General features: G+C 56.2%; 1 protein-coding gene across 4 annotated transcripts in view; it reads left to right on the top strand.

The window, feature by feature from the left end:
* The first annotated feature begins 21 nt into the window (after positions 1-21).
* The window catches only part of ARHGEF10L (Rho guanine nucleotide exchange factor 10 like), a 90,564-nt gene continuing 72,353 nt past the window's right edge, over positions 22-18,232 (top strand). Inside the window, exons 1-9 of one of the 4 annotated variants that reach the window (XM_019654883.1) lie at positions 22-129; positions 4,841-4,944; positions 7,763-7,871; positions 10,406-10,512; positions 12,582-12,659; positions 13,705-13,884; positions 14,700-14,816; positions 16,267-16,359; positions 17,116-17,289. In XM_019654883.1, coding sequence (XP_019510428.1) covers positions 7,763-7,871; positions 10,406-10,512; positions 12,582-12,659; positions 13,705-13,884; positions 14,700-14,816; positions 16,267-16,359; positions 17,116-17,289 — 858 coding nt within the window. In that variant the 5' untranslated portion in view covers positions 22-129; positions 4,841-4,944. Of the gene's footprint in view, positions 130-4,840; positions 4,945-7,762; positions 7,872-9,340; positions 9,613-10,405; positions 10,513-12,581; positions 12,660-13,704; positions 13,885-14,699; positions 14,817-16,266; positions 16,360-17,115; positions 17,290-18,232 lie in introns of those variants that run through there. The other 3 variants (XM_019654884.1, XM_019654882.1, XM_019654881.1) reach the window with 3 other exon arrangements.

Here is an 18,232-nt window from a genome sequence, read left to right as displayed (position 1 = left end):
GGGACGCCCAGGGAGGCGGAGGACCTAGGCTGGAGCTCCAGCGAGTTTGAGAGCTACAGCGAGGACTCAGGGGAGGAGGCCAAGCCAGAGGCAGAGCCTGCCAAGCACCGAGTGTCCTTCCAGCCCAAGGTGAGGAGGTGGGGGCGTCTCTCACCGCGGCCAGGGCACCGAGACCCCCTCAGGGAGGGGCTGAGGTGGGTGGTGAGGGCCAGGCCTGTGACTTGTATCTAAATGGTGATTCCCAGGAGTGTACGGTGAGAGAGGAAGTGTCCCAGGTATCCTGAAACAGGAGATGACCTACCGGCATTGCTGTTTGGCCGTGGAGAGCCCTAAGCCTGGGATGGGTGTGGTTAATACCTGGCACAGGTGCTTCCCAGGCCCCATGCCGATGGCATGGGTCATAATGCTCGTGGGCTCAGATCTGGCTTCAGAATCCCCCTCAACACAGTGCTCCCAGCAGCCCAACCAGCTGATTAGAGTTGACACTGGGACCAGATCAATTTGATCTTCCTGCCCTGCAGGATGTGTTCACAGACCAATCTGAGACCCACACAAATGCTCTGCCTGGGGGAGGTGAACAAGTGGGGGCTGCTGTGGCTAAGACAGAGCTGCCCAGAAGGCTTCCGTCCAAGGCCTTTCAAAGTGCCTTCCGTGCACTGGTTTCTTCCGGTGTTTATACCTGGAACAGGGTTCATTCTGTTTATTTCAAGGGGGGAGCCATGGACGCCGAGAGGAGGATGGATTGTCTGGTTCCTCCTTTCCTGTGTCAGCCTTGCTCCTTTCATTTATTCTATGGAAGACACCAGAATACAGATTCTAACCATGCTGAGATCTGGGATTTAATGGGAGCAGCTTCTTACAGGCAGGCCCTGCCCAACCAGAGCTGAGTGGGTCCCTCTCGGGCTCTTTCTGTAAAGACACACGCAGGCAGGTGGGCTCAGCCTATCAGCCAGTCCTGCCTGAAGGTGGGGCAAGGGCAAGGCAGGGGATTCCAGACCCAGGCTGGGGTTATGGGGGCCTCCAAGTCTTTCCTCATGCCTTCTGCCCCTTTCTGAGTTTGGAAGTCCCTCCTGGGAGAGGGGTGCTGGCTAAAGTGGCGCCCAGGCCTGAGAGTTTTTAGACAGACTTTCCCTCAGATCAAGAAGGGCTCCCCAAGTCCTCAGGAAGCCTGGGGGCTGAGCAGATCTCTCCTGAACTCCAGTCTTCTCGTTAACTGTCTCCATGGCCGAGCCACAGAAAATGGCTTTGATGCCTTGCTAGCAAAGAAGTGAAGCACCTACTGTGTGCCCAGTCCATATCTTAGAGTGTGGGCTGGGGTACTCGGGAACAGGAAGATACAACCAGGCTCAGGGAACCTTTGTGATCTAGGAGGAGATACCGACTATGAAACGATTTGTCAAAAATGAAAACAAAATGCCTTTCTGTAAACATGAGCCCTTGTATCTGTGGCCACCTGCCTGGTGGGTGGGATCTGATGGGGCTAGTCAGAGGAGGCGCTGAGAGAGGCAGGGTGGGAGCTGGAGCACAGAAGCCAGAGGGGATAGAAAGGTGTCCCAGGCTGGAGGGATGGCCCAGGAACAGGCTGTTCCTGATTCTGTCCTCGGAAAGGGCAGCGTGCACTGCTTTAGGGGAGAAACGGGACGTTGCTTATGAAGCCACCACAGCTCCTGGGCAGCCTCTCGATAGGGGGCAGGATAGGTGCATCTCAGCCCTGCTCTGGGTAGTGTGAGCAAATGGACTGGATGCCCGGGCCAGCCCTTGTTCTCAGCCTTCAGCTGTCTCTCCCAGACCCTCACGGCCAATTTCCCAGGCCCCTGCCTTCCTGCTGGGCACCGGGAGGGTACCGGGAGGCATGGAGATGCTGAATCTCGGCTCTCCAGTGGGGCCTTCAGACGTGCATGGGCACCAGGATTACGTGGTAGCTGGTTGAAATCAAAGATGCCAGGGCCTCACTCCCCTTGGGTGTGGCACCGCAAATTGCTTTTGAACCAGCACTCTGCCCCCGGGGGATACCAGGGGCCCACCGAGCATTCTGAGTATTGGGCTGGCCCTCCCCAGAGCCTGGCTACAGGGGTGGGGTGTCTGGCTGTTGCCATGAGCTTGTGTCCCTCACACCCCGAGCCTGGGGCTTTGGACTCTTCCTCAGCAGACAAACAATGTGGCAGAGTTCTTAGAATTTCTGACCACGAGGACTTTTCTCTGGCCACGGGCCAGGGTCCGTCTGCTCCCTGAACACCAGGCTCCCAAGAAGACAGGGGATTGTGCAGAGGCTCTCCCTCTGGCACCCACCTTGGCCCCAGAGCCCCCAGACCCTGCCTGCAGTGCTCTGCCCTCCTGAGCTGCTTGGGATGCACCTGCTCCCAGGCCTGGCACTGCAGCGGCTGCATGCTTTGAGGCCACCGTTGCCTGGCTGTGTTGTGTGGCTGTGGGGCACTGGGCAGCAGAGATATGGGGAAGTGTTTTGTCTTGTCCTTGGAGTCTGTCTGGGGCCCTGAAACCTCACCCAGCTGCAAGAGAAATAGTGGAGTTCCCTCTTCAGATGTCTCGAGAGGCCAACCCTCGGTGGGCAGATTTTTGCCAAAGTGACAGAGGGGTCTGCAGAGGAACCTCCTTGGAAGCCACTGACCCAGATGTAAACAGGAGCCTGATCCTGTTACCGTAACAAGTACCGCTGGTTACCACCCACGATCAGTGGGAGTTATTTTTATTTCCAGTTGCGGAATGGGCTGCATTGAACTTTTCCACTTTCTGATTGTGACCTCTTCATAATCAAGGTCACCATGATGCAGCTGGTCAGGGGACAGCAGAAATGCCAGCCCTGACCTCAGCGTTGTTCACTCCCCTGCTCTGATCTGGCCAGTTCTTGTAGGTGACTTCCTATCCTGGTTCTTTCTTAGAGAAACGGAGGGCATCGGATGGCCCGGGGGCTTTATGAGTTTATTGTGTCAATCTTATTTACAGGTGAGACAGGACTCAGTACAAATTGCAAGCTCCCCAGTTTTGGGGGAGTCTGAGTAACTTGGAGGAGGACCCTTGTCCTGTTACTTCTTTGCATAGCAATTGAGAACCTTTGCCTGGTGTGGCACAGCTTACAAAGCAGCTTCATTTATTTCTGCTAATACCCTAGAGTGGTTGGTATCATTGGCACGAAGAATCTTATTTTGTTGATCAAAGAACCTAAGCGACTGAAGGTCAGAGAGGTTAGATGATGTGGGTAAGGTCACACAGACAGTAAGTGATAGAGCCACAACTCATTACACATAATTTCAAAGAAAATACCTTGTCCATCCGTCATCTGTCCACCAACCCATCCATCCATCTATCATCCATCCATCCATCCATCCATCCATCCGTCCCACCAACTACCGATCCACTCAATAGATGTTGAGCACTTATTTGAATAAGATAGTGTAATAATAGCTTCCTTTTTTTTGAGTACTTACTAAGCTCTGGGATTAACATGTATCATCCATTTTATCTTCTCCACAACTCTGTGAAGTAGTTATTATTTTGGCCAGTTTACCAGTGAGGAAGCTGTAACTCAGAGAGATGAAGACTTTTCCAGCTAGTGAGTGGGGAGTGATAATTTCGACGTAGGCTCGCCTGTCTCCAGAGCCCATTCTCTTGATCCCGCTACTTGCTTCTTCTCTAGAAGACATACCTGTCTTGATCGGTATACTTTACCCAATATCACTATTGCTCATACATTTCATTCATGTGCCTGTCTATCTGTTCATCTGTCCGTCCATCCATCTTCCCAGATAGTACATAAGCCACTCACCCATCCATCCTTCCATCCAGTTTTCCACCCCTCCCTCTGTCCCTCTGTCCATCCACCTGTCCGTCCATTGGTCCGTCCGTCCATCCCTCCCTCTAGTCATCTACCCCTTCCTCTAGTGGTATGCTAGAGCCAGATTGTCCTAGCTCACAAGAACCCAAGAACCAATTGTGTGCATCCCTTTCCAACTCCACATTCAGTGATGTCGGGTTGGTAGCTTGCAGGGGCCAAGTGGAAGCATTCACACCATGGAAATGCTACAAAGCAGGGCTCTTCTTCCTGGAGAACCAGTCGTTAAATATTTACCAGCACAGCACTGTCTCTTCTCTATCCATCCACCAGTCCATTCATCCTTTTATTCATTCATCTGATTGTCAATTCATCCCTCCATCCATTTGCCTTTCTACATAGTCACTTAACTAAAATGATCCATTTGCTCACCCATCTGTTAATCTGTCCATCCACCCATCCATCCATCCATCCACCCATCCACCCATCCACCCATCTACCCATCTACCCATCTGTCTGCTTTCTATCCATCTGTCCAACCATCCCCCTCTCCATCCACCCTTCTTTCTATGCATTAGCCTACTCACCTGTTTATCCCCTTGCCCACCCATTCCGTCCATCCATCCACCTGCCATCCATCCATCTCACAAAGCTGCCAAGAACCTCCTATGTTACAAGCCCCCAGGATGGGGAGATGACAAAGACACAGTCCTTGTCCTCGAAGCATTGTTCCTCTTCCTTGAGAGGGAGGCCTGGCTGTTGCTCTCCCATGCCTCCGCCCCTGTAGCCGGGTTCCCTGCTGCAGAGACCCAGCCCCCAGCTGCCTGACACGTTGGGGTTGGACGCTGCCCGATCTGATTCCAGGCAGGAGCCTGACTGGACTGCTGCTTGGGCCCTGGTCATCCCCAGGTCCCAAATCCCGCCTGCCCCGAGTTGCCCATCTGCTACCTTACCTGAGTCTCCTTTTTCCTCTGTTGTCCTGTTTTATCTCCTCCCTGTCCTGCCTGCTCCTCTCACCTGCTCTCCTTCTGCCTGGCCGCTTGGGGGCTCCAGCTTTCTCCAGACCTGACTAGGCTAAAGGAGAGATACGCCAGGACTAAGAGAGACATCTTGGCTTTAAGAGTTGGGGGGAGAGACATGCAGGAGCTGAAGCACAAGTACGATTGTAAGGTATTGTTTGTCTGTCCCTCCCAAGTCCTGGGTGGGGCCGCCCAGGGGGCCTTTCCTGCCGCTCCTGGGGCCCACAGAGGGTGGGCCTGAGTCCCAGGGCTGCCCCCAAGACCTGGAGCTGGCCGCATCTCGCATCTGGGCTGGATCTTGTTGATGCCTTAGCCGGCTTGTTTCTTTCCATGTTCTCGCCTTTCTCTTCCTGCCCTCAAGTGAAAACTGTCCACAGAAATTCCTGGGTGGGTTTTCAAATTTGAGGGCCCCCAGAATCACCTGGGGTACTTTGATACATGCAGATTCTTGAGCTCTGCCCCCAGAGATGCTGATTCTGCAGGTTTGGATGAAAGACCCCAGAATCTGCGTATTTAATAACTGTGGTAGGTGGTCTGGGTCACACTTTGAAAAATGTGAGGGTTGGTGACATTGGATGCCCTCCCCCTCCCTTCGAGCTGTTCAGAGAGATCCAGGGTAAGGATGTCTGTAGAAGACATCACAGATGGACTCAGATGGGACTCAGACTCCTGGATAATGATGATGTTGACAGCAGTAGCTTCCGTTAATTGAGCACCTACTATGTGCTACGGACTTTGAAGGCCCACAGGTCTGGGTTTGAATCCCTATTTCACCACTTCCTTGCTGTGTGGTCCTGGGCAGGCCTCTTGACCTCTCTGAGCCTCGGTTTCCTTGCCTGTGAAATGGGGGCATTAACAGCATCAGCCCCCATTAGGATTAGGATGTTAGGATTAGATGAGCTGAGATCTGTAAGGTGCTCAGTGCTGTGCTTGGCACAGCCCAAGTGCTCAGTGGATGGTGGCATTATAATTTGTGCACCTGACAGTTTTGTCCCCAGGGCACCCTGGGAGGCAGCTGTCTTCACGCTGTCATTCAGTGAAGGAAATAGCTGGCTGGTGGTCATACCAGCAGTCAGCAGCTGGAGTTCAAACCTGGGGTTCCTGCCAAAGCATGTGCATTCTCCATCCTGTAGCACTTCCCTTTTCATCAGAACCCGAGGCCTCCCCAGGACGAGGAGAAGAGGCACTTTGCAGTTTGCCGGGCCCTTTTACAGACACTCCCTGAGAGGCCTGGGACCTGGGGTGGCCGAGGCCCCGAGAGGAGCAGACATCACGTGAAGCACAGTCTAGGGTGCTTTCCTGGCCTGGCCTCTGCACTGTGAAGATGGGGGTGGGGTGGCAGGTTAACTCAGGGACACCTTTGAGGTGTTCACCTGTTCTTCTTTTGCCCAGGAAAATGCCAACAGAAGGGCCTCAGATGGGAGTTCCTAAGACAGCTTCCCTGACGGCTCTCTGCCAGGACAGGAATTAGGCTCCAGAACAGAGGTTTCCCATTTGGGGGTTTATCTCCCGCCCCCCCCCAGAAGAGGATGAGCATCTTTATGCAGTTTTTGGGGTCGACATCTGTCCTTGTTAGTTCTCAAAGGTGTTTACGACCCTCCCCTCTGCAAAAAGCCATGAATTACTGTTCTAGAATTGTCCGCTTAAATGCAGGGAGGGGCGGGGACTTCCCTTCCACTCCGCTGGTTGTTTCTAGAAAGTCGGCCTTGTTCCTGAAAAGCCACCACCCTGCCCCCCAGCCTCAGCACCCACTGGGTTTTCAGCAAGCCTTCCTTGCTGAGACCCCCAAGAAAGTGCCCAGACCCTTATGCTGGGGACCCAAGGGGTGTTTGGAGGTAGGTGATAGTGAAAGCAGAGACCAGGGACCCTCCGCCAACCCCCAGATGACTGCTCCCCACCTTCAGCGGAGAGCTTCAGGAAGGAGAGGGTTTTCCTAGAACTGCCCTGCCCATTATCACAGCCATGTGGTTACTTAAATTTAAATGAATTAACATGAAATATAATCAGGAATTTGGGTCTTCAGTTGCATCCGCCACTTTTCAAATGTGGTAGATGGCTGGTGGCTACCGTACTGCACAGCGCAGAGAAAGAGCACGTCCATCCTTGTAGAAACTTCTACGGGACAGTGCTGCTGTGTGTCGGGGAAGACGCCAGGGCTGGGCTGGGTGCTGAGGGGACAGAAGAATGAGTTAGGGGACAGCAGCTGTGCTTGCAGGCCCGGAGCGCCCAGGGCGCCCGCTTCCCTTCCTGGGCCCGCCTCCTCCCCTATCCCGCATTCTGCTTAGCTTGCTGCGCCTATGTCCACGGGGCCCTCCCTGCCCAGGGGAAGTTACACCCTGCTCTGTGGCAACTTCAGCTTTCTCCCCTTTTCCGGACAGTGGCTCAGTAAGCAACCTGGGTATTGGGGGGGCAAAGGGCGGGGTTCCTCACTCGGGTTCAGCAGGTGGGATGGCGGCGCGTACTCACCGCCTTTTGGTTGCCCCTTCAGTAGCCACCGATGTTCGTACAGCTCAGTTTTCTGTTCAGCGTGCTTTCCCAGACCCTGTCTGATTAGTCCTCAGACCCTGGTGAGGCTCAGTGAGGTTAAGACTGGTCTTGAGTCACGTCGCTGGGGAGTGGCAGAGCTGGGGTTTGAACCCAGGCCAGGACTCCAGGCCTTGAACTTGCCCCCTGCCGTGTTACACCTTCTCCTTAATTTGACGGGAGTAGGTACCCGTGTAATTTGACCCAAAGGGAAAAAAACCAAGTTAGGGCCTCCCCTTGCCTATAAAGAGGGTTTCCCCAGGGAGATCTCCCGGGGCATGAGTGCCCCTTTTCACCCCATCTCTGGGAGGGGATTGGGTCCCGGGTGTCTGTGGCCCCGGCTGGGAGGCCTGGGTGGGGCTGGTGGCCCTTGGTGGCAGGCGTCCCAGGGCCTCCCTCAGCCTCTCTGATGAGCTCCTCTGCCTTTGCCCAGATGACCCAGTTCATGAAGGCCGCCAAGAGCGGGACCAAGGATGGGCTGGAGAAGACGAGGATTGCTGTCCTGCGCAAAGTGTCCTTTCTGCACAGGAAAGACGTCCTCGGTGAGGCGCTGAGGGCTGGGCCGGGAGGAGGGTCGGTGCTCGGCCCCAGGACAGTGGGCGTAGCTGGGCGAGGTCACTTGGTGTCTGGGCTCCTCTGATGGTGGGGCTTCGGGACTGAGCCCCAAGTATCACGGCCATCACACCCTATTTCCTACTTCTCTTGCAGGCGTGGTCTTCTCTTCCAGGAGGGGTGGGGCCACTTCCTCAGTGTCCCTGCCCTTGCCCTCTGTCGTGGCCTCCTGCCTCGGCCTGGGGGCTCCCGAGCTGTCTGGCTCCCTTAGCCTCATCTTGGAGTGCTCTCCTTCATTCCTTCCTTGATCCATCCACCCATCTCTCCACCAGTCAATATTTATTGAACACCTGCTAAGTGCCGTGCCCCATCCATGCTGGGTGCAGGGACGCCACGATGAAGTGAACGGCATTTCCTCCAGGGGCTCCTGGCGCAGTCGGGGAGATGGGCATGTAAATAGGAAATGACAATACAGATGACAAACGTCATGGTGGCGTGGCGTGGTACCACAGCGAGAGGTGGAGGAAATGAGTGTGGAATAGGGGAACGAAAGGCCAGGGAAGGGCTGAGAGCAGGAGGAGACCAGGTCAGTCAGCAGTGGGAGACGGGGAGGGACATGGGTGCTCTGGGTGCAGGAGTGAACACGAGCAAAGGCCAGGAGGTGGGGAAGTGTGATCCAAGAAATGATTTTTGTGGTAGTCCACACTTACCGAGTATTGACTGTGTGCCAGGCACTCCTGAGAGCTTTACAGTTGCTGACTTAATCCTTATAAACCAAACGGCTAAGAGGATTGTTCTGTTTCCATTTAGCCATGAGGGAACAGGCACAGAGAGATTCAGGGGCTTGCTTGGGGGCACAGGCATGGAAGAGATCAAAGAGGGTGGGGCTGAGATGTCGGGGCGAGGGGTTTAAGCCAAGGAGAACTTTGAGGCGCTGTGCTCCCTTGAAAAGTTATGTATGTTACCCTCTCTGTGCCTCAGTTTTCTCATCTGGACACTGCGCTAATATGGCATGTGCCTCAGGGGGTCCTGGTGAGGATGACTGAGGTGGTGCATGGAAAGAGCCTGGCCCAGCTCCTGTCTCCTGGGTGGCAGGTGTTATTCTCGGTGGGCGGGCACTAAGTGGAGGTGTTTGGTGCCAGGCCCAAATCTCGCTGACCTGGGTCCCCATCCCAGCTCCTTGGCCTCCTAGCTGTGTGACCCTGCACAGTTCCTCCCCTCTCAGAATGGCAGGTTCCTCACCAGTGAAATCCCACCACTACACACTCTGGATGCAGTGCTAAACTTTTGGGGGAGCCCTGGCTCCCGACGAGGGAGGAGACGGGCCCAGGAAGCCATCCCAAACTTGGTGGAGTGGCCCGGAGAAAGGGCAGGGTGGACAGGCCTGCTGTCCAGAAGCTGTTTCTGGTCACTCTCCCCACCCCCTGGCCGACCAGGCAGCCGGCAGGCTCTCCCTAGGCCCTCCCCACCCGCCCGTTAGCCCAGAGTTTTTCCTAATGTGACCCTCCCACCAGAGGCGTTATTAATAGCTGCGGCAGGGCTCAAATCACCAGCCAAGAATGTTACCCAGTGGCTCACGGGCGAAGAGGAAGCCACGGGGCTGGAGGCTGGGGTGGGTGCGGAGTGATGCCTGTGGTACCATGTGGGCCAGGCAGGAGGGCCTTCACCACCCCCACCCCCACACTGTCGTCCGCTGTCCCTCCTCCTCCTCCTCTTCTGTCTCCTGCTCAGGTAAGGGCCCGCCTGGGTGTCCCTGCTCCCTCGGCCCCCGGTAGTCACTGCCACTTCTTCTTTCACCCAGCGTCCCCGCAGCACCCACTTCCTGCTGCCCACGGCCACGGCTGTTGGATGTCAGAGCCACGAGCAGCCAGGGTCCTGTCTCCCCATGCTTGCGTCTCTCTCGTGGGGCCGGACCTCCAAGGCCAGACCCTTGCACTCTGCCCGGCCTCCCTTCTCTCTCTCTGCCTGAGCCTCTGTCCCCTCTGTCCCCTCTGTCCTCTGTCTGAGACCCACCCCCACTCATGCCGGAGTTGCCCTGAGGACACCAGTTGAACTTTTCCCTTTTGGGTCTTTGCGTATTTGTTTGAAAGATGAAAACACAAAGCCAAACAGCCTGTTCTTCTTGGGGCTTTGCTCCCCTTTTTCAGTCGTCCAGAAGAAAACTATTTTTAGTGCCTAGTGATGGGGACATGGGCCGCCTGGCCCTCGCCAGGCCAGAAGTGGGCGGGTCTGAGCAGGGACAGTGACTTCTGGTGGAGTGGATTCTGAGAGCCGAGCCCCTGCCACATGCTGCTGTGTGTCCCCTTCCTCACGTTTGTTGTGTCCCCTCGCTCATGTTTATTTAGGGACAGACGATTCTAGGAGAGTGTGACGGTGATGCAGTGACTGACCCTGAGCCTGTGTGGCCCCAGGAGCGTCTCATCCCCCAGGACCCTAGCCTAGGGTGGCTCCCAGCTCCTGGAGTCTGAGGCAGGGTGTATTGTCCTTGCCTTGCCTTGTGTCACCAGCCCGTCTAACTTTCCAGGTGACTCGGAGGAGGAGGACATGGGGCTCCTGGAGGTCAGTGTTACGGACATCAAGCCCCCAGCCCCGGAGCTGGGCCCCATGCCAGATGGCCTGAGCCCTCAGCAGGTGTGTTTGAGGGGCAGGAGGGTGGGGTCTTCAGGGGAAGGGATGGTTGAGGGTCCCAGCCTGTTATCTGGGGTCATGAGGTCTGCGTCTTGAAAGGGAAGTGACGATTGGGAGGCTTTTGTCAGAACCCCCCAGCTGGGGCCTCTCGGCTCTCTTCTCAAGCAGCCGCACAGACTTTCCAAGCTGGGCCCTGTGGGTTCTATGCTGTTGTCCTGGGGCTGGTGGCGTCCCAGCATTTGGAGTCCTTGCTTCCCACGCCCACGGCAACTGGAGCAGCTCCAATTTAACTGTTTGACACAAAGCTGTTATTTGATGAAAGGAACTGCAGTGAAGAAAGTGTTGAGAAACCCTGAACTAATTCCACTCAGGGAGGACTCTGGAGGTGAGTGGGGTGCCAGCCCCACCCTCCATCCACCTGTCATCAAGCTGGGGCGTCAGAGTCACCACAGGCTCCCCCCAGGAGCGGGGGCTGCTCAGGCCATGTCTTCCTTCTGCCAGTGTCACACGCAGATCAGGGCGGCTTTGCCCTGGGACCTTGGCTATCACGTTTGATGCCCTCCCAATCTGGGTTTTCCCAGCCACCAAACAGGGTGAGAGGCCCCTGCTTTCCTCTGGTTGTGAGAACATGGAGCAAGACATGATGGGGCACCACGCTTAATTTGCCAATTTTTGTGATTGGTGGGAAATCTTGAGTTTTGACCTCTTCTGGAAATCGGAGAGATGGCCACACCTCTTGTCTTGGGAGTGCATCATTTCTGTTACCTGCCTGGCCCCCGAACAGCACTGAGGTGGTGCCCCCCCCCCCCCCCCCGCCCCAGTGTGGTGAGTCAGTGTCAGCTGCCGGAGCCAGGCCAGACCCCAGGCTTCCAGCTCATAATCCAGGGCTCCGCCTCCTGATGTTGGCTGGTCTGTCGCCTTGGGATCCCAGATCAGGCAATATTAGTTGCTCTAGGCCAGTGGCTCTCAACTGAGGTGATTTTGTCCCCCCAGAGGACATTTGGTGACGTCTTTGGTTGTCACAACTGGGCGATGCGACTAGAATCTAGGGGATAGGGGCCTGGGATGCTGCTACGCGTTCTGCAGTGCACAGGATGGCCCCACAGCAGAGAGTTAGCCGGCCTCAAACGTCAACGTGCTGAGGTTGAGAGCTCTGCTCTGGGAACAGCTTGGGCACCTGGAGATAGTTGACAATGCATCCACTGTGGGACAGCTTGAAGGACAGTGGCCCGGCCATCACACAGCCATGGGGAGCAGGGACAATGGTGGTGGTGGGAGCCTGGAATGACATTCTCAGGACAGCTGTGGGGACACAGTGAGTGTCAGTCACCCTCCCATTGCTGGACCAAGGTGGACAGGCACCCCCTCAGACACCTCTCACACATGACACCTTTCACGAGTTCTGTCCTGCCTTCGCTGCACAATAGAAGCTTGTAAAACTCCTGATACCCAGGTCGCACCCTATACCAATTCAATCAGAATGTCTGGGGTGGGAGCCAGGTGACAGTATTTTTTAAAGATCCCATTTGTCTCTGATGTGCAGCAAAGTCCCACCCCTTTCTTGTGAGGGGCTGCACGTCACATGTGCTTGACCAGGGGCTAGTCAGGCTGTACCTGAGGGACACGTTGATTCGGGCTGAAGAGAGATGGGGATGGTGGGAGGGAAAGGGGAAGGGGTTGGGATGTTTAGCTCAAAGCAGAGCCCACTCAGTGGGGTGGGGGGCACCCCAAGAACTGTCATGTGGGAGAGGGATTGGTTAGATCTGTAAGTGGTAGGAGCTGAGACTTCAGTTCCATCTAAGAAAGAATTTTCCACTAGAGCTGTCCAAAGATGGAGGAGGCCGCCGTCTCCCCGAGGAGAGGCGGTGATTCCTCTGTCCCTGGAAGTGTGCGAGTCTGGGGAGCACGAGCCTTCCTCTGGGGTGGGCAGGGGCTCTGGAAGGAAATGCCAGCCCTCCATGCCCCAGTGGCCCCAGGAACGGGCTCTGGGAGGGACGCGTCCCTTCTGTCCCTTAGTGCTGGCTTGCGATGTGGTTGGCGCTGGCACTGACCATGCTCTCCGGCCCGAGCAGGTGGTCCGGAGGCACATCCTGGGCTCCATCGTGCACAGCGAAGGCAGCTACGTGGAGTCTTTGAAGCGGGTACTCCAGGTGCGACTCAGGGCCTCTGGGGAGGGGACAGGGAGGGCCCTGGAAGGTCACTTTGCCAGGAAGTTTGGGGTCTATGGACAGTGTTAAGGGTAAGGGGCCAAAGGCCAGCACTTTTATGGGGACAGATGGACCTCTAAATTGGGGACATTAAGAATTCCTGATGCCTTGGTGTCCACGGGAGGGCTGCATTTTTTGAAACAAAGTTGGGGTTCTATGAAATGAGGGCTGTTGTGGTGAGTCGAGGACATGTGGCCTCTTTCTGCCTGGAAGGTACCATGTCTTCCTTGCCACTCTGGGAGCCCCCCGGGATGGGGGCTGTGTCTCCCTATCATCCTGGAGCTCCCCGAGCTGGGGAGTAGGACACACCCTCTCTTGCCATCAGATGCCCAGCGATTGCTAAGTAGATGCTCACGTGACTTGACTAAGGTGTGCCTGCCTGGTCTATTGTTTGCATTCCTGAAATGGCGAATCTTCTGGGATGCTGTGGGCTCTGAGCGAGGCCAGCAGGGAAGGGGATTGCCAGGTGGGAAGGTGCTAATAACACCCTCTCTTCCCCTCCCGAGTTCGGATCCACAGAGGGGAGCCTAGACCTCAGGCAGGTGGAGGTGAAAATGTCCCATGTTTCTGACAAAGCTGGTTGGAGTGTGGCCCTTGGTCTGGGGGCCAGCGGAGCTTTCAGTGATATCACTGCCCCTGCTCCATTAGACAGACTGGCTCAGTCGTAGGCAGAGCTGAGCAGGGTCAGCCTAGCCCTGGGGGCTGCCTCCTTGGAGCTCCTCGCAGGCAGACGTCTTCCACCCAACCCAGCTTAACACATACGTCATGGGGGTAGGCTGTGGGCAGGCAAAGAGGGGCCAGGGGGGTTACATTTATGGAGATCCTTCCGGGAGACAGGCGAGGAGTGAGGGCTATGTGCTCCCCTTGACAGGAAGGTCCACCCCTGGCCCGCTGAGTTCTGATTGGCGTTGCCCAGGTTGTCATGAGGGCGGGTGGATGGAGGGGCTGCGGCCCGGCCTTGGGGCGCTCACCCCGCCTGCCCCGGCAGGATTACCGCAACCCCCTGATGGAGATGGAGCCCAAGGCGCTGAGCATCCGCAAGTGCCAGGTGGTGTTCTTCCGCGTGAAGGAGATCCTGCACTGCCACTCCATGTTCCAGATCGCGCTGTCCTCCCGCGTGGCCGAGTGGGACTCCACCGAGAAGATTGGGGACCTCTTTGTGGCTTCGGTAGGTGTCCCCAAACTTTCTCCGGCTCACCAAGGGAAAAGCCGCAGCCTGCCTGACTCCTGCCTCTGCCTGGTCAGACGGCGGCAGGGCTTGAATCTACCCTGTGGCCTAAGCTGGGGGTGCGCGTGACACCTTTTAGTGCCGTGTGTCCTTGGAGACGTCCGCAGGCGTGGTGCCGGTGAAGCCTGCTCACTGTCCTGGCTCTGCCCAGGTGGCAGCACCTCCAGGAAACTGGCCACTGTTGGTAGCCACCCTGCCGGTCTGAAGCCCCCTCCCGAGAACTCCCAGAGTAGAGTAACCACTGTTTGAGATGCTCGAACAGACCATGGCCTTGGCCCCCAGAGGATGCCGCAGGGCATCGGGGCGCGTACCCTGGATCACACTGCAGGAGACCTGGCCTGACCCCAGCTCTGTTTTGCCACGTGGGCAGCTCCACGGCTCTCGGGCTCGGGTCCTCTCTGTGGAATAAGGGTGTGTGCTAGACTTGGAGTTTTTCAAACCGAAATCCATGGGCCCCAGGGAGATTCATGGAACAAGGGAGGGTGAAGTCAGTGGAACTCCATTCTGATCGGTTTCAGGTAATGGGATTGTGTGAAAAGAAAAACAGTATCGTTTTGAAAACCTCAGTAGATCCGACACCCTGGTCAGTGTGTCAGGGGTTTGGGGTCAGGAGCGCTGCCCTGGATGGTTGGAGGGCCAGAGACATTTTATTTCCTAGGGGTGGTGAGGAGGTGCATGTAGAAAAGGGGTGTCATGCCTGCTCCCACCTCTTGCACTGATGTGGTCCTCCCTTGCCCTGTCCACTCCCCTTTCAGTTCTCGAAGTCCATGGTGCTAGACGTGTACAGCGACTATGTGAACAACTTCACCAACGCCATGTCCATCATTAAGAAGGCCTGCCTCACCAAGCCCGCCTTCCTCGAGTTCCTCAAGGTGGGCCTGGTGGTGGTCCAGGGCCCCTGTCAATGGGGCGCTGGCCATGGTAGGGCAGGGGGCCTTCTCAGGGGCATTTTAGCCCAGCTTCAGGGATCACATCGCTTTGGCCTGGACACCTCCCTCTTTCCTTTGGGGTACCCCCAGTCTCATGGGATGATAGTGGGTCTGTTTTGCCCGCTGCCCCCCCACCCCCCACAGGAGGGTGATAAAGAGTTACAGTGTCAGCCTCTTGGGATCCTGGGTTTTGCCAGGTGGAGGGAAGGCCTGTGACATCTCGAGGACGGGTGAGATGATGGTGGGTTTGCCATGGGGAGACCCAGGAGTGTTGTGGCCATGTTCCTTGGGCTGGCTGGGTGTGGGTGGGTCTCCAGGTGTGGCTCAGGTTGTCGCTAGGCTATCCCCTTTCCTCATTTGTAAAAGGGCAAGGAATATTTCTCAAAGGGGTGTCTTGGGCCTCTTGTGAGAGATTAGAAGTGAAAGGACAAAAGGCCTGTGTAGCTGGTAGCGGTGGATGGAATCCCCCAATTTCCTGGGGTGGGCAATCAGGCAAGTTATATGGAGGCCCCACTGCAGGGAGCGTGCGCCTAGCACAGGGCACAGGTGGGCCAGGAGCTGGGGCTTCAGCTGAGGTACCTGCTGTCCCGATCCAAGAGGGTTGGGGGGCTTTCTCAGCGGGATGCCATCTGACATGGGTCATGGGGGGACGGTAGTGTCGTAACAGGTGGAGACAGAGAAGACAGCATGCCAGGTGCAGGCGTGGTGGGGCAAAGGTCAGAGGCCAGAGGGCAAGCTGGTTGGATCCTGGGAGCACTGGGTGCCTGTAGGCAAGTCCAGAGAAAAGGCCCAGAGGCAGCCGATCTCAGTGTGGGCTGTTCTGGACTTCCAGGCCCAGGGCCTAGGACGCGGTCTTTCAGGCAGTGGGAGCTGCTGCAGAGTTTTGGGCCAGGGCAGGTAGAAGTAGAGGCCAGAGGAAAGGCTGTGGCTGCAGCCTGGATCTCGGGGTGAGGGCAGGAATCAAGATGATAGGTGCTGGACGGAGTGCTGGAAACAAGAGACTGGACAGTTGCACCGCCCTTCACCCTGGCCTTGGGCCTGGCTACTTTAGTTTAAGTGGAGGGAATGGTTGTCTCAGCTACTTCTAGAGGTTCGACCTCTGCAATCAATTGCTGAATTTCCCAGGTATGCTTTTAGTCTAGAGACCTTAACATGACGGCTCTAGTCTTCCCAGTGAGGGGCTGTGCAGGGACCTCCGCGATGACAGGGAGCCCTGGCTGCAGAACCAGGGACTCCTCTGCCTGCCCCTCCCCCCCTGGCTCTTCTCTCAGGCTCGAGGCCAAGCAGAGTCCTGGGCCTGGGGAGAGGAGCCCGGCTGCGCAGCGTCTGCACCCCGGGGTGCTGGGGCCTCGCTGCGGAGGGTCAGTGAATGATTCCACCTCGTCTCCAACAGCGGCGGCAGGTGTGTAGCCCTGACCGCGTGACGCTCTACGGGCTGATGGTGAAACCCATCCAGAGGTTCCCGCAGTTCATCCTCCTGCTTCAGGTACCCGCTGACGTGCAGGGCGTGGCATGGGCTGGTGTGAGCCTCTGTGGGGTGGGGGCTTTTCATCCGCCGTCCACAACCCGCGCGTCTGCTGTGGACTGTGGGCAGGGCCTTCGCCCCCTGGCCCCCTTTTCCTCCTCTCCTGGGGTGGAGACGATCAGATCCGACAGCTTATTTCTCACCTCCCCAGTGCAGAATGCTGAGTGACTGGCGGTGCCTGCGCCCAGGTTGGGGGGAGGGAATGAAGGCACGTGGAAACCAAGGATCTATGGGCTCCTGGCAGGAAGGAGATGCCCAGTGAATGAGCTGACCTTGGCCACTTCTGCCCTCCCAGGGAGTGTTAGCTCCCCCCACACACACACAGGTCCCCGAGAGCTTGGGACACCTCCCCTGATTGCTGACGGTCCTTAGCCAGGGAGTGAGCCCCAGCTGCCGAACTGGGAAAGGTGGCTGCCAGCCTAGGGCCCCAGCAGCACTTTTCCTCTGTCCTCAGAGCTGCCAGCTGCAGGAGTGGGCTTTCAGCATACCACTGATCGGTGAATCAGGGATTGGTCCACATAGTGATTGTATTTTTTTCATTCATTATCTGTTTCTTGAGGCCGTGCCCTACGTCAGATCCCTCCGGCCCTGGCTGCAAGGTGGGCCCTTTCAGAACAGTCTCCGCAGCGGGTGTGGAGGCCGAGGCTTTCACCCCGGCCAGGGGAGGGTCTGCTGGGGTAGGGGTGCTCAGTCCTGGCTTTCTCTGGGCCGTGGCAGGACATGCTGAAGAACACCCCCAGGGGCCACCCGGACAGGCTCTCACTACAGCTGGCCCTCACGGAGCTGGAGACGCTGGCCGAGAAGCTCAACGAACAGAAGCGGCTGGCCGACCAGGTGGCCGAGATCCAGCAGCTGACCAAGAGTGTCAGCGACCGAAGCAGCCTCAACAAGGTGAGTTTCATGGCTTTCCCACCTGCGTGCCTTTCCTGCTCTGCAGCCTTCATCACCTGTGTCTCTGCCTCCTGCCCCGCGGCCACCCACTAGGTGGCAGTGTTCTCCGAGGGAGGGAATTCCTTGCTTCTCTTGAGCCCGCAGACCTTAGGGGATTTAGCCTTGACTGGACCCCCACATTTATTACTATTCATGTTACTTTAGGGCAAAAGCTCATTTGTTCATCCCTGTGATTGCCAGTGAAGACATAAAAAATGATAGCCTAGTATTGTGTTTACACGAGTGGGCTCTGGAGTCAGAGTTTGGGTTTAAATTCAGATTTTGCCACTGGTGCTTGCTGTGTGGTCTCAGGGGGGTCAGCCAACCTCTCTGAACCTCACTTGCTCCCTTTGAAAGGAGAAGAGTTCAATGGTGCCTGGCCCCCGGGGCTGCTGCGAGGCAAATGAGGGAGTCGGCAAAGCAGCAGGCCCAGGGTCCTTACTTTTAAAAAAGAAAGGTGAAAAATCCATGCTGTGTTTTGGGGTTGCAACTTAGGAATATTTCTAGCAAAAAAGCCCCCAAACTTGAAAAACTTTCAAATAAGCCTGTAGAGAATCCTATTTTTTTTGAAATTATTATTATTATTATTATTAGTTTCATGTGTACAGAACAATGCAATAGTTATCCTTTTCACCCCTCACAAAGTAACAACTCCCCTCCCCCCATCCACTGGCCTCCCACCCCCAATATCATACATATCTATCACAATTCCATTGACTCCATTCCCACACTCCACTCCACATCCCATGACTATATATGTATTAAATTATAGTTGACATAATATTATTCAACGGCAGCTTCAGATGTACAGTGCAGTGGTCAGGCCTCTACACCGTCCATGAAGTGGTCTCCCTAACAAGACATGAGATCATCTGGCCCCCTAAGAAATATTTACATTATTGAT

Source organism: Hipposideros armiger, unplaced genomic scaffold (assembly GCF_001890085.2).
Source record: "Hipposideros armiger isolate ML-2016 unplaced genomic scaffold, ASM189008v1 scaffold_232, whole genome shotgun sequence".
NCBI classification, from domain to species: Eukaryota; Metazoa; Chordata; class Mammalia; order Chiroptera; family Hipposideridae; genus Hipposideros; species Hipposideros armiger.
Note: the sequence above shows the minus strand (reverse complement) of the source record. Positions and strands in the feature narration are given on the sequence as shown.